The sequence below is a fragment of the Cetorhinus maximus genome, chromosome 13 (assembly GCF_964194155.1).
Source record: "Cetorhinus maximus chromosome 13, sCetMax3.hap1.1, whole genome shotgun sequence".
Taxonomy (NCBI): domain Eukaryota; kingdom Metazoa; phylum Chordata; class Chondrichthyes; order Lamniformes; family Cetorhinidae; genus Cetorhinus; species Cetorhinus maximus.
Genome location: NC_135891.1, coordinates 9,333,406 through 9,345,931, shown reverse-complemented (window position 1 = coordinate 9,345,931; position 12,526 = coordinate 9,333,406). Strand labels below are relative to the sequence as shown.

The following is a 12,526-nucleotide window of genomic DNA, read 5'->3' as shown; positions in this document are numbered from 1 at the left end:
CCAGTGTTCAGATGACTGGAGATGACCACTTGACATGTGACCTCAGTGATCACATAGGGAACTGCCATGCTTCTGCATGGGAAGAATTCGAAATGTTAACTGTGCTCCTCTCCGCAGATGCTGCCAGACCTGCTGAGTTTTTCCAGGTATTTTTGTTTTTGTTTTGCCATGCTTCTGCAGTTCGACCAGACTGGGAAATCAGAACATTGGCCAAAAACCAAGTGTCGCGTAAGGTTGGAGTGACTTTCAAAGGCATTTAGGATGTACTTGTGCAGGAACTGTCCCCCCACAATTCTGGATGCATCGAAAACCATGTAAAAGCATAATGTTTTATTTAGTGATTGATAATGGTTACGCCAATGGAAAAGTGAGATTTGAGATTTACAATTTGTTTCAACAATGGCTATTATAGATTGTAAAATTCCCCTCGTCTTTCGAAGCAGGAGTATGGAGTGCAAAACCAAGGGAGTTACCACGAAACCTCCACACATCATTGATGACACTGCAGCTGGAATACTGCTTTTAATTCTGGGCACCACAATTTAGGATGTCAGGGCTTTGAAAAGGCTGCAGAGGAGATTTGCTAGAATGATACCAGGGTGCGGATAATGTGGAAATATTGGAGAAGCTGGGATTTTCCTTCTTAGAGTAGAGAAGATTGAGGGCAGATTTTATATGAGGTGTTCAAAATAGTGAGGGATTCTGATAAAGCGGGGAAAAATTCTTTCCGCTAGCAGGACGGTTGGTAACCAGAGAACAGAGATTTAAGATAATTAGCAAAATAACCAGAAGTGAGATGAGAATCTTTTTTGACACAGTGAGTTGACAGAGGTATTCAAAATCATGGGAGATCTGGATGACGTAGATACTGCCTGAGAGTGTGTTGGAGGTGGGTTCAATCGAGGCATTCGAGGGAATTGGATTGTTATCTGAAAAGGAACAATGTGCAGGGCAGCAAAGAGAAGGCAGGGGAGTGGCACTAGATAGATTGTTCCTATTGAGAGCCGGTACACACACAATGGGCCACATGGCCTCCTTCTCGGCTGTAACAATTCTGTGATTCTGTGAAATGTACTCTTGAATGTTTTTCAAATGTTGCCCCAAAATTGTTTGAATAACTGACATCAGATGCCTCTATATGTATGGCATATCTAAATTTATTCTGCTAGTCTCATACCTAATTGTGGTTGCACCATGTCTTAAAAGTATTCACTGATATTTTGCATACGTGCACTGTTACCACATCTCCGCCAGTTGAAATATACTGAAAATACTGCATATTGTTAAGTCAATCCTTCATAAGAACACCACTATTGGTCTTTCTGGTAGTTCAGTTTATCAATGTACTGTAGTGTCGTACTGATGCAAAGCAGGAAAGTTTCAGTTTAATCTGAGTTCTCTACTGATTTTCACTGGGTGGGACTTTCTGGTTGCTCTGCAATTCTTAGGTTGGGGGAAGGAAAAAGTGATCCCTGGCACTGCCTGCTGATCTTTAACCTTTGGTTCCTACTAGAAAACCTTCCCTCAGTTACATAACTTCCAAATATTTAGCATCTAGGTTAATTTGTCAAACCGTGCCTCATCTCCAGGGGCAACAAGTTTGGAAGCAAAAATCAGAAGCACTGCTTCCTGTCATTCTCAATCCCTGAATCTTCTTCATGTCTACCATAGGACTGAGGTGAAAAATTTCTTCACTATGGTTGTGAACCTTTGGAATTCTCTACCCCAAAGAGCTGTGAAAGCTCTGTCGTTGAGTATGCTCAAGAAAGAGACCAATAGTTTATTATATAGATATAAGGGAATCATAGGATATAGGGGTAGTGTAGGAATATGTGGCTGAGTTTGAAGATCAGGCATGATCAAATTGAATGGCAGAGCAGGCTGGAAAGGCCGAATGGCTTACTTCCCCTTAATGTTAATCATAAAATAGTACAGCATAAAAGGAGGCCATTCAGCCCATCGAGTCTGTGCCAGCTCTTTTGTAGAATAATCTAGTTAGCGTCATCTCCAACTCTTTCCCAATATCCTTACAATTTTTTCTACTTCAAGTATTTATCCAGTTCCCTTTTGAAGGCTACTTTTGAATCTCGTGTCCATCAAGTACCTCTTGTTGCATAAAAAAATTCTTCTGGTTTTGACCAAATCCCCTTTTCACTCTGGTTTGCTGCCAGTTCCCTACCTACTCTGCCCAACATTAGGGCAAGTTCATCCACCATTACTGTGCCAAGTTTTAGAATTTTGCTGAACCACTCAAAAGCACTTTAAAACTTATCTCTTCAACAGTGCCTTGGGTTCACCTCTTCCTGCATAGGATTTACCTTTTATTCTCGATTTCTCACTGCCCCATTCCCCATCTGTAATATCTTCACCTGAGCAATTCTATTCATGTGTGTGGTGAGAGGGAAGTGACATATAATGTAGGCCACATCCTGTACAAAGTTTATTTTTATTTAAAAGTTGCAGTCTTCTTACACTTGGCCCAGTTTTGTAAATTGACTACAGGTGTGTTATGCCTTGCAGTGTTTTGAGTAGATAATTTGACAGCTTTAACCCTTCATGACTACCACTTTAGAAGAATGGAGGAATATTGTAAGATGGAACGCCTATGATAAAATGTAGGCAAGCCTGTTCCATTTATGGATATGGTTGTAGTGTCTTATTTCCTTGATTGTTGTACATTGTTGTAGATCAGATATTTTTTCTTCAAGCCTCATATTAATTTTAATTGCTAAAGTAATCCTAGCTTGAGTTTTCCAAGTTTGTTTCAGCCAAATGCAAAATTGTTCTTGCATGGCTAGAAGACGAGCTCTCCGTTTTCTGAATTGGCCTCCCAGTGCCAATAGGAGAATGCAGACAGCAGGTATAGACTGTTCAATTAAAGTAAAAGTTGAGTCACAGATGTTGGCTGGCTCATATGTACTTTGAGATCACAGTTCAATTTTGGGTCACGATGCAATTATACGCCATGGTTTGGAATGCTGTTTAATGGCCAACGAAGAAGTCAAATTCTGTTTTAATTGCATGGCTTTCCTGGCTTTTTACCAGTGTAATGTGTATTGTATTTCTCTAATTCCTTCCATTTATAATTAGGGCTACTAGTTTATATCCACTAAATCATTCAAATTTTATTTTCAGCTCATGGGATTTCAGGATTTTTTTTAGCTCTTTTTGTGGATTGTAATTCTGTATTTCTGTTTTTTTTGCATGAAAACAGCAAATGGTCTCCCCCTGGTCATGATCCAAGTGTACTTACCTGCCTCAGCTTGTTTGGTCACTTGACAGAGAGTGTAAAGCTCTGGTAAACAGGTGTATCTTCTGTGAATATTTCAGTGTTGGAAGCAAGCAAATTCACAATTGACAGTGAGGCCTATCAAGAATCAACTATTATTCAAATTGAAGCCCATACAGTCACTTTTCCTCACCCAGTCTTCATTATACTTGCATTTTGATTTAGCATTATCTAGTAGAAAGTGGTATTAAAATAACAGCAGAATTAAGTGTCACAACTTTTGAACTTGGCCCACATGGCACAAATTAGTACCACACCATTGAAATGATGAGTGGTCTGTGAGCAATGTCAACATAACCTGCTTCGTGAAAAAAAATTCTGTCTGTGTGTCTGTGAAGATACAGTTGGTAGATGTTTTGTTTCTATTTTGCTTTCAGACCAGTGGCCTTTGTCAGCTATCAGTCTTGCAGCGTAAAAGGATACTCTAGGGGTACGCTTCTACAGACAGCATTATTTCTGAGAATTTGTTTGAAAAATATATCCATGTGAGTAGTTTTTGTGAACAAAACCAAAATTCAGAAGTTAAAAGCAAAAAATTATATTTATCGCAAGTCGGCCGGCATTGGTGAGTGTTATTTTTGTCATGTTTCAGGTTAGACATTGAAATGTGACTTGTCATCCAGTTTCAGCTTCCGACATCACAGCCATCAGTGACCAGGCTTTGGGGCTTAGTGAGAACATTTTTCATTGGCTTTGGAAATGGAGCGAAGGTGGCAACTCTGATTTGAAAGTCCAGCCACAACATAATACTTTTTTTTTAATGACTCACAAGCGTACTCCATTTTTGGACGAATTCTTGAGGGTAAGCCCATTTGTATGGCTTTTGTTCTGAAGTATTTCTTTCACCTTGATGATATTTCCTCTATCAGTTTTGAACATCTCAACAACTGGTGCCTTGGCACTGCATCTCAGAGCCACAAAGAACATTTGACTCCACTGCAGTTCTTTTCATGATTAGAACAACTTGTATTTTGTAGACTAACACTGGATATTTTCTGCAGTGAGATTTTTAGATGCATATTCAAAAAGCTGAAATAACAGAGAAACCCGTTTTTCATAATTAGGGGATGTATTAACCAGAGAGCTAGAAATATTTCCCCAGCTGCTAAAGCGTGTAAGATTAGACAATGAGTGTGAACATTTTAAATGCTGCACGGATCTTCCAGTATTCAAAAGGTTAATCTGCAGAAGGCACCTTTCCAATGTATGCTAGCATTTCCATAGCAACGCTTCAGAGATGCCAGCATTTGGACGCATTACCGTTATCTGCATAGAAATGTCTAGAACATGATTTTCTGGCACCATAATTTTTCCTCCCGGGTTGATGTTTAAACAGTGAGAAAACAATATGCAGACGTGAAAGGTCTTCATTTGAGGAAGTACACTAAGGCAAATAATTAACTACTGTACTGCAAAGTGCATTGGAATATTGGATACCTAAATTCAAGCTTTGTTGCAATTGAACAGTTTTATAGGTTGCGCAGGAGTTTTATAGGTTGCGCAGGAGCTTCAGCTGTACAAAACCCTGGTCAGACCCACCTGGAAGTACTGAGACAAAAATAGAAAATGCTGGAAAAACTCAGCAAGTCTAACAGCATTTGTGGAGAGAGAAACGGAGTTAACGTTATGAGTCCATATGACTCTTCTGCAGAGCTAAGTTTTGCTTATATGTAAGTACTGAAAGTAGTTCTGGGTACCACACCTTAGGAAGGATATTTTGGTCTTGGGAGGAGTGCAGCATAGATTTAGCAGAATGATACCTGGGCTCCAAGGCTTAAATTACAAAGAGAGATTGCACAAATTAGGGAATTTAGAAGATTATGGGGTGATTAAAGTTATCTTCAAGGTATTAAAGGGAGCAGATAGAGAAACTATTTCTGCTGGGGTTGGTGAGTTTAGGATTAGGGGGACATGATCCCAAAATTAGAACCAGACCTTTCAGGAGTGAACTTAGGAAACGCTTCTACAGACAAAGGATGGCAGAAGTTTGGAACTCGCTGCTACAAATGGCAATTAATGCTGGATCAATTGTAAATTTTAAATTTGAAGTTAATAAACTTTTGTTAAACAAAGGTATGAAGGGATATGGGGCAAAGGTGGCTATATGTAGAATTACACCACAGATCAAGCATGATTTCATTGAATGGTGGGGGAACAGGCTCAAGGGACTAAATGGCCTACTCCTGTTCCCAGGACCAGAAAAATCTGGGGTTCAGATATGTAAAATTTTTGAAGGTGGTACAGCAAGTTGGTGAGACATTTTTTTTTTTTAAAATTGCATTTGGGATCGTTGTACTATGGAGGCATGAAGCATAATAGCCCAGAAGTAATCTCAAACCTTTATAGATCACTGATTGGCCTTCGCCTAGAATATTAGCCCAAATCTTCCAAGCAGGAACGGAACCCTTATTTCCGACGCTGATTGGACAAAAAAGTACCCACTTACCTTCCTCTGATTTTTCTGGCCAATCTTTTGATGAAGGATCATGCAGTACTCAGTCAGCGCAGGAAACCTCGGAGACATCAGTGAAGGGAATCCGCGTAGGAGCCACGTCCCTGTTTATGGTACGTGTTCAGTGACACACTGAAAAGCTTTGGGACATTTAAACAGCTTTTCGGTGTGTTAGAGAATGCGTGTTGTAGGGTGGGTTAGGGTAATGAGTAAGGGGGTAGGGTGGGTGAGGTAAGTGGGTAAGGCAGGTAGGGTGGCAGTTGGGTAGGATGGTAATGTTGGGCTGGGGGAGAGTGGGGTGGTGGGAGCTAGTTGGCTTGTGTCAGGGTTCAGGGGGACAGTCGGGTGGTGGAGGGTAGTCAGAGGTTGTGGTGGCGGGGTGCAGGCGGTCAGTTATATAGTTACCTTAGGAGCAAGACTAGGATTTATCAATCTAACATTTCTTGGGTAACTATTCAGGTAATTAAGTCAGAAATTTCTGAAGACTCTAACTCAGAGTTGGAGACTTTTTCGGAGAGTCCTGGGGAGCAGGGGATTTTCCGGGCCAATCCCATGGAATCAGTGAGTTGAGACTTCCAAGGGATCCTAAAGAGCATCTTGCTGGGTATGCCTGGTCTCTGACAATCCAGAGCCTGGAAGACCTGGGCCATTATGTCCAATTATAGGCAACAAACATCTGCAATTTAATTAAGGACTTGGAGAGGGTGCAGAGGAGATTACCAGAATAATGCCAGGAATGAAGTACATTAGTTATGTAAAGAAAAACTGTAGAAACTGGGATTGTTCTTGGAGTAGGGAAGGTCACGGAGAAATTTAATAGACTTTCAAAATTGAGGGATCTTGATAGAGTAAATAAGGAGAAGCTGTTTTTCCTGGTTGATGAATTGGTAACCAGAGGACACAGAATCAGAATCACAGAATCACAGTGCAGAAGAGGCCCTTCAGCCCATCGAGTCGGCACCAACATGTGAGAAACACCTGACCTACCTACCTAATCCTATTTACCAGCACTTGGCCCATAGCCTTGAATGTTATGACGTGCCAAGTGCTCATCCAGGTACTTTTTAAAGGATGTGAGGCAACCCACCTTCACCACCCTCCCAGGCAGTGCATTCCAGACCGTCACCACCCTCTGGGTAAAAGAGTTTTTCCTCACATTCCTGCTAAACCTCCTGCCCCTCACCTTGAACTTATGCCCCTTTGTGACTGACCCTTCAACTAAGGGGAACAGCTGCTCCCTATCCACCCTGTCCATGCCCCTCAGAATCTTGTACACATCGACCAGGCCGCCCCTTAGTCTTCTCTGCTCCAACGAAAACAACCCAAGTCTATCCAACCTCTCTTCATAACTTAAATGTTTCATCCCAGGCAACATCCTGGTGAATCTCTTCTGCACCCCCTCCAGTGCAATCCCATCCTTCCTATAATGTGGCGACCAGAACTGCACACAGTACTCCAGCTGTGGCCTCTGGACACATTTAAGATAATTAGTAAAACGGGGAGATGACAATTTTTTCAGTGCAACGAGTTATAATGATCCGAATTGCAGGTTCAGTAACATCATTCAAGAAGAAATTTGCCATATACTTGAAAAGGAGAGATTTGCAGGGTTATGGGGACTAATTGCATAGCTCTTTTAAAGAGCCAACACAGACACAATGTCAATTTATGATTCCATTACCTATTGTTTATGTCTTTCCTACTTGTATCTCTTCCCACATGCTTCTTGCTTGGTGCTCAAATAACATTGTTGGGGGAAGGCTGTACGATACTAGGTATTTAAATTGTTTTTGACATTCTTAATTGTGAACTGATTTGTTGGAATTCCAAAGATTATATTTCCCATTTATTCACTAGTTATTCTGCACAGGGTCTAGAAACTCTTCCATTTCATTCATTTTTGACTCCTATCTTAGCTGGGCTTTTTTTAGATCTTACAAAACATGTTTTCAGAAAACCAAGTATTTCTGATGCAAAATATTTTCTATTCTATTCTACATATGGGAACCAAAATTCTATTCCTGTACTTGAATGTGGTGTGGCATCTCAAGCAGTTGCTTGAAACAAAATTGACACAGTGAAATTTTCAAGAAAACTTCATTCATAACTTATGGCATGTATGAAATATAGAGTGGCTGTTTCAGGTAGGACTGAGTTCCAATTTCTCAGACTGTCATGCCATATTCATTTTCTAATGTTAAACAGAGATCGCAAAACATTTGCAGCCAAGTTAATATCTTTATTGCAACAGTATGAGTTATTCTTTCACCAAAGACTTAACATAATCAAAACTTCTCACTCTGGAAAAAGCTACATAAAGCTGTCCGTGTATAAAAATTAGCCTTGGAATGTAAATACAAATTTTGTCAAGTCTAGCCTTGTGACTTGTTTGTAATCCTTGAATATGAAAGTTTAGTTGGGAACTGTTTCCTCCCGAGTTGGAAAAAGGTAGGTTTACATCTTATTTGAGGAATAAGAACTCTATTCCTTTGAAATCTGCCTGTTATGATTTTAGCATCTCCCATCAAAGAAAGCAGACATTAAAGTTTTAACTTTGTACAGTCTAACCTCTGCTTGCGGGTTGATAATTGTAATAATTTTTCATTGGTCTAAATGAGCCTAATGCAGTGTGAGGTTTCCTCCATAAAAGAGTTCCTGCGTACTCTGCATTAAAGCCATGTCTTAAAGCTGTTTTGTATTGGTTTCTACTATATTCTAATTGGAACTCAGGAAACTGAATGGAGTCTAAGTACTGTCGCCATTCAGGGATTCAAACTCATGCCATCAGACACTAAGTTGATGTAGTTTTGAACACATTCAATGGTTTTATAACTGTCAAAAGTTTTTGCAGTACTTCCAGGAGCCTTGAAAGTTTACATCATTATCAAAGTTCACGAGAGTAGGATTTTCTTTAATACAGTACTAAACAGGCAACTACATAAACTGCAAGTGTACTGTGGCCAGTAAATTCAATCTTATAGGTAGCTGTAATAGGTTGCACTGTATCCATAACCCTGTTAAGTGATATTTTTACCTCTTTCCTTTATTTCACTGATTGCTTTGAAACTTTGAATGTTTCAGCTTGTGTTTTCAGTGTCTATTGGGGTAGCTTTAGGTAGTTGAGTCTTGAGGCATGGATATAATATGCATCAATAAGTTGGCCTTTTCTGGGGCATCTTTTGGTTTTGTCAAAATAATAGTTATCACATTTGTGCTCTTCCTAACAGAGTGAACTAAAAGAGAGACCCTTCCCGCTCCGCTGATTGTCAGAACCGAAGATAATTACCTGCCCCTAGCTGCTGAACCACTTAACATCTGCTTCTGAGCTCGCCTCTGGCCTCCTATTAGACATGGCAGGACCTGTGCCAAGCAGGGCCAGAGTTTACACTGATGTAAACACACACAAACCAAGGGAATACTGGGATTACGAATCTCATGTGGTGGAATGGGGGTAAGTTCATTTTAGATCAGATTATTTTGTTTGAATAACCAACAGCAAATGTAAAAAATAATTTGCATTTATATAGAGTATTTGTGATCATGGTACATTCCAAAATGCTTTACAATTCATAGATTACTTTTGGTGTAATCACTGTTATTTTACAGGCAAATATCTAGCCAATTTGTGCACAGTAAGCATGTGAGATAAGTACCAGATAATCTGTGTTGATGGTGTAGGTTAAGGGAATTCATGTTGGCCAGGCTACTAAAAGAGCTCCCTGAGTGCTATGGGATTTTTTGTGTCCATGTCAGTTACTCACCTCCTAACTCTCCAAAGCCTGTCCACCATCTATAAGACACAAGTCAGGAAGTGTGATGGAATACTCTGCACTTCCCTGGATAAGTGCAGCTCCAACAACATTCAAGAAACTGTACATCATCCAGGACAAAGGCACCTTCTTGGTTGGCACTACATGCAACACCTTAAACATTGACTCCCTCCACCACCAGCGCACTGTGGCTGCAGTGGTTACAAGGCGCACCACAGCAGCTTGCCAAGGCTTTTTCGGCAGCATATTCCAAACCTGTGACTTCTGCCTGGAAGAACGAGGGCAAACAGGCTCATGGGAACACCATCACCTTCAGGTTTCCCTTCAAGTCTCTCTCTATCCCGACTTGGACCTGTATCGCTGTTCCTTCAGCGTCATTGGATCAAAAGCCTGGAACTTCCTACCTAAAAGCATTGTGGATGCACATACACCATGCCAACTGCAGCAATTCAACACTACCTTCTCAAGAGCAATTAGGGATGGACAACAAATGCTAGCATTGTCAGTGATCCCCACACCCCATACAGGAATAAAAAATCTTGAACATGCTGTGTAACATCTCATTTGAAACATGGCTCCTCAGATGATGCAACATTCCTTCAGTATTGTACTGTAGTGTTACCCTAGACTTAGTGTTGAGGTCCTGAAGTATAGCCTATGTTACAATCCCCAGGGAGACCAATAACCTGAAAAGAAAGGAATCTCCAAACAACTCCAAAAGTAATCACTGGACAAGATTTCACTTTTAAAACTTCTACTGTGACAGTCAAACTCAAAATCAACTCAAAATTAGGTATGCGCTAAAAGATAAATGGTATTTCACCCAAAAAGATGAATTTCACTTTAAAAATCAGTACAACAAAGAAACATCCCATGAAATTGCAAGCACTCGTATCACTCACCATAGAAATGTGGCACCGTGTGCAATCTCACAGTCTTTCCAACTTGACCTCCAGTATATAGGATCTCTCACTTTTCCCACTCAGTTGATTTGGCCCTCGAGTCGCTTTCACCGGCAACTGCATTCTATCCGAGCTCCTCGAATAAACTGACAAGGTACATGTCTATTAACCCTCTCCCACTCGGGTCACATCAGTCCTGATGGCATAGCTTTCCAGAGTTCCTTTTCAATCAACCAACCAACAACATCCTGTTCACGGTTTGGTCCTCTAATATGAACACTCAGCTCTTTAGCATGCCTGAGCTATTCACACCGCCTTTAGGTTTCAGTCCCTTCTAGCTTGCTCATACATTATTTCTCCAAGAGCTTCTGGAATTCCATTTTTCTTACTGGCAGACAGAAGACTGACCTGTTTGTAGAGAGCTTTACCTGCTCCTGAACACACCAAGAGTTCTGTAACTGTGTCCTGCTGCAGCACAACAAGCTGAAACATGACACTCCTCCAGTTAGCTTCTATTGGCCTTTTTTAGCTTTCACCCCTATAGCAACCTCAGCCAAAGTCTTAACTTCTCAGAATTGATGTCATAAGCAGGAAATCCAATTACCCCTTTCCATAATTATTTTAGTTTTGCTTTGGAATTAAAGGGATTTCTCTCAACTACAAGTTTTTGAAGAGTGCAGAGTTTGCAACACTTAAACCCAAAACCTTTTGACTCAGTCATAAGAAAGTTAACAGCTGAGATAATTAACACTTGAAATTATTGTAGTTTATTTTTAACCTTCGAGAACCAGTTGATTTCTTGGTCTCTTCTGGAGGCATTTTATTTTTGCTAAGGGAGGTTTCCACAGATGTTGAAACACGTGCTTCACAATGTGTTGCATTTGGTGTATTTGAATGCTTCAGAAACTTGGAAGTTTACTTGGAGAACTGTCAAAAAGTAAATATGATTTATGGAGCAGCCTTGTTCCATGCATGCTTTCACTTTTGGGAGTTTGGTTTAGTCCATTCTGTTGAAATAAATTGGAATGTTAATTGAATTGGTAAGGGAAATCTTTTTTCTGGAATGTGATCTGTTTTAAATTTTATATTTGTCCTTCAAATATTTTGTTAATTGATACCATACCTTTACTAAAGGGTTCAGCAAATACTATACATACTCATAATTAAAGCATCTTATTTTGGCCTGCCAGCTGAGTTTTATCCTAACTCTCAGATGCATGATTGCTCAATTTCTTACCCGTAGTCAACTTACCCATGTTGACTTTTTTTTAGTAGATCAAATGCCATTGGAGCCTTGCCAAATAAGTTGTCTGCAGATGTTAGGGGTACACTTGTTAACAGAAATCAGCCAATATAGGCTAACTACTTATAGCAAAATGAATTGGCTTGTACAGTGTTCCTGAACTAGCTTAGAAGTTAATTCCCTTATTCATTTAAATGAATGAATGACTGTAGTAAAGTTGTGTGGCAATTGGCATGCAATGTTTTTCTTGGAAAAGTAACTGGTTGTCCCCAGAGCAGAACCATGAGCTATTCTGTAGGGGTTTATGGTTTCCTAAATTAATAAAGAAATGTTTACTGATTTTGGGTGGTTATTTGGATGAGTTTTCTTTTTCTAATTTTTTTGTGTTGCTTTAACGTTCTACTGGACGAAACTGGGATACAGCACAAAGCATGGATTGATTAAACTCAATTGATGTTGATAGAAATAGTATGTAAATTTGTGTCTGCTGTTCATTGAATGATGGAGTCCACAAACCTGCTGTTCCCTTTTAAGGGGTAGAAAGGTGCAGCAGTGAAAGGAGGAAGAGTCATCAGAAGTTAAATTACCTCTTGCAAGTCTGCATCTTATAGTGACTGTAGAGACCAAGGTGCAGTGGACAATGACTTGTCCATTGAATAATGTTCATTGGTGATACAAAAATTATCCCCTCAGCTTCTCCATTTAAATCTACTTCTGTGACACACTATTGTACAAATTCATTGTTCAGCTCAGGTTTATCCTTGGAATCTGTTGAAAAGTGTAAGTGTAGGAGTCAGAATGTTGCATCCTGCATTTTAACTTCTTGTTTTCCTCTGATGAAAGTGTTGTGTCCTAATTGCTTTTGGTTTT

The 12,526-nt window shown here is 40.0% G+C and overlaps 1 protein-coding gene across 4 annotated transcripts in view; it reads left to right on the top strand.

The window, feature by feature from the left end:
- Window positions 1–12,526, top strand: part of LOC144688402 (casein kinase II subunit alpha) — an 82,907-nt gene that overhangs the window by 16,565 nt on the left and 53,816 nt on the right. Inside the window, exons 2-4 of one of the 4 annotated variants that reach the window (XM_078554891.1) lie at window positions 3,667–3,774; window positions 3,882–4,091; window positions 8,969–9,192. The exons of 1 other annotated variant lie outside the window; for it this stretch is intronic. In XM_078554891.1, coding sequence (XP_078411017.1) covers window positions 9,092–9,192 — 101 coding nt within the window. In that variant the 5' untranslated portion in view covers window positions 3,667–3,774; window positions 3,882–4,091; window positions 8,969–9,091. The remainder of the gene's footprint in view (window positions 1–3,666; window positions 3,775–3,881; window positions 4,092–8,968; window positions 9,193–12,526) is intronic. 2 more of the 4 variants (XM_078554890.1, XM_078554889.1) reach the window with 2 other exon arrangements.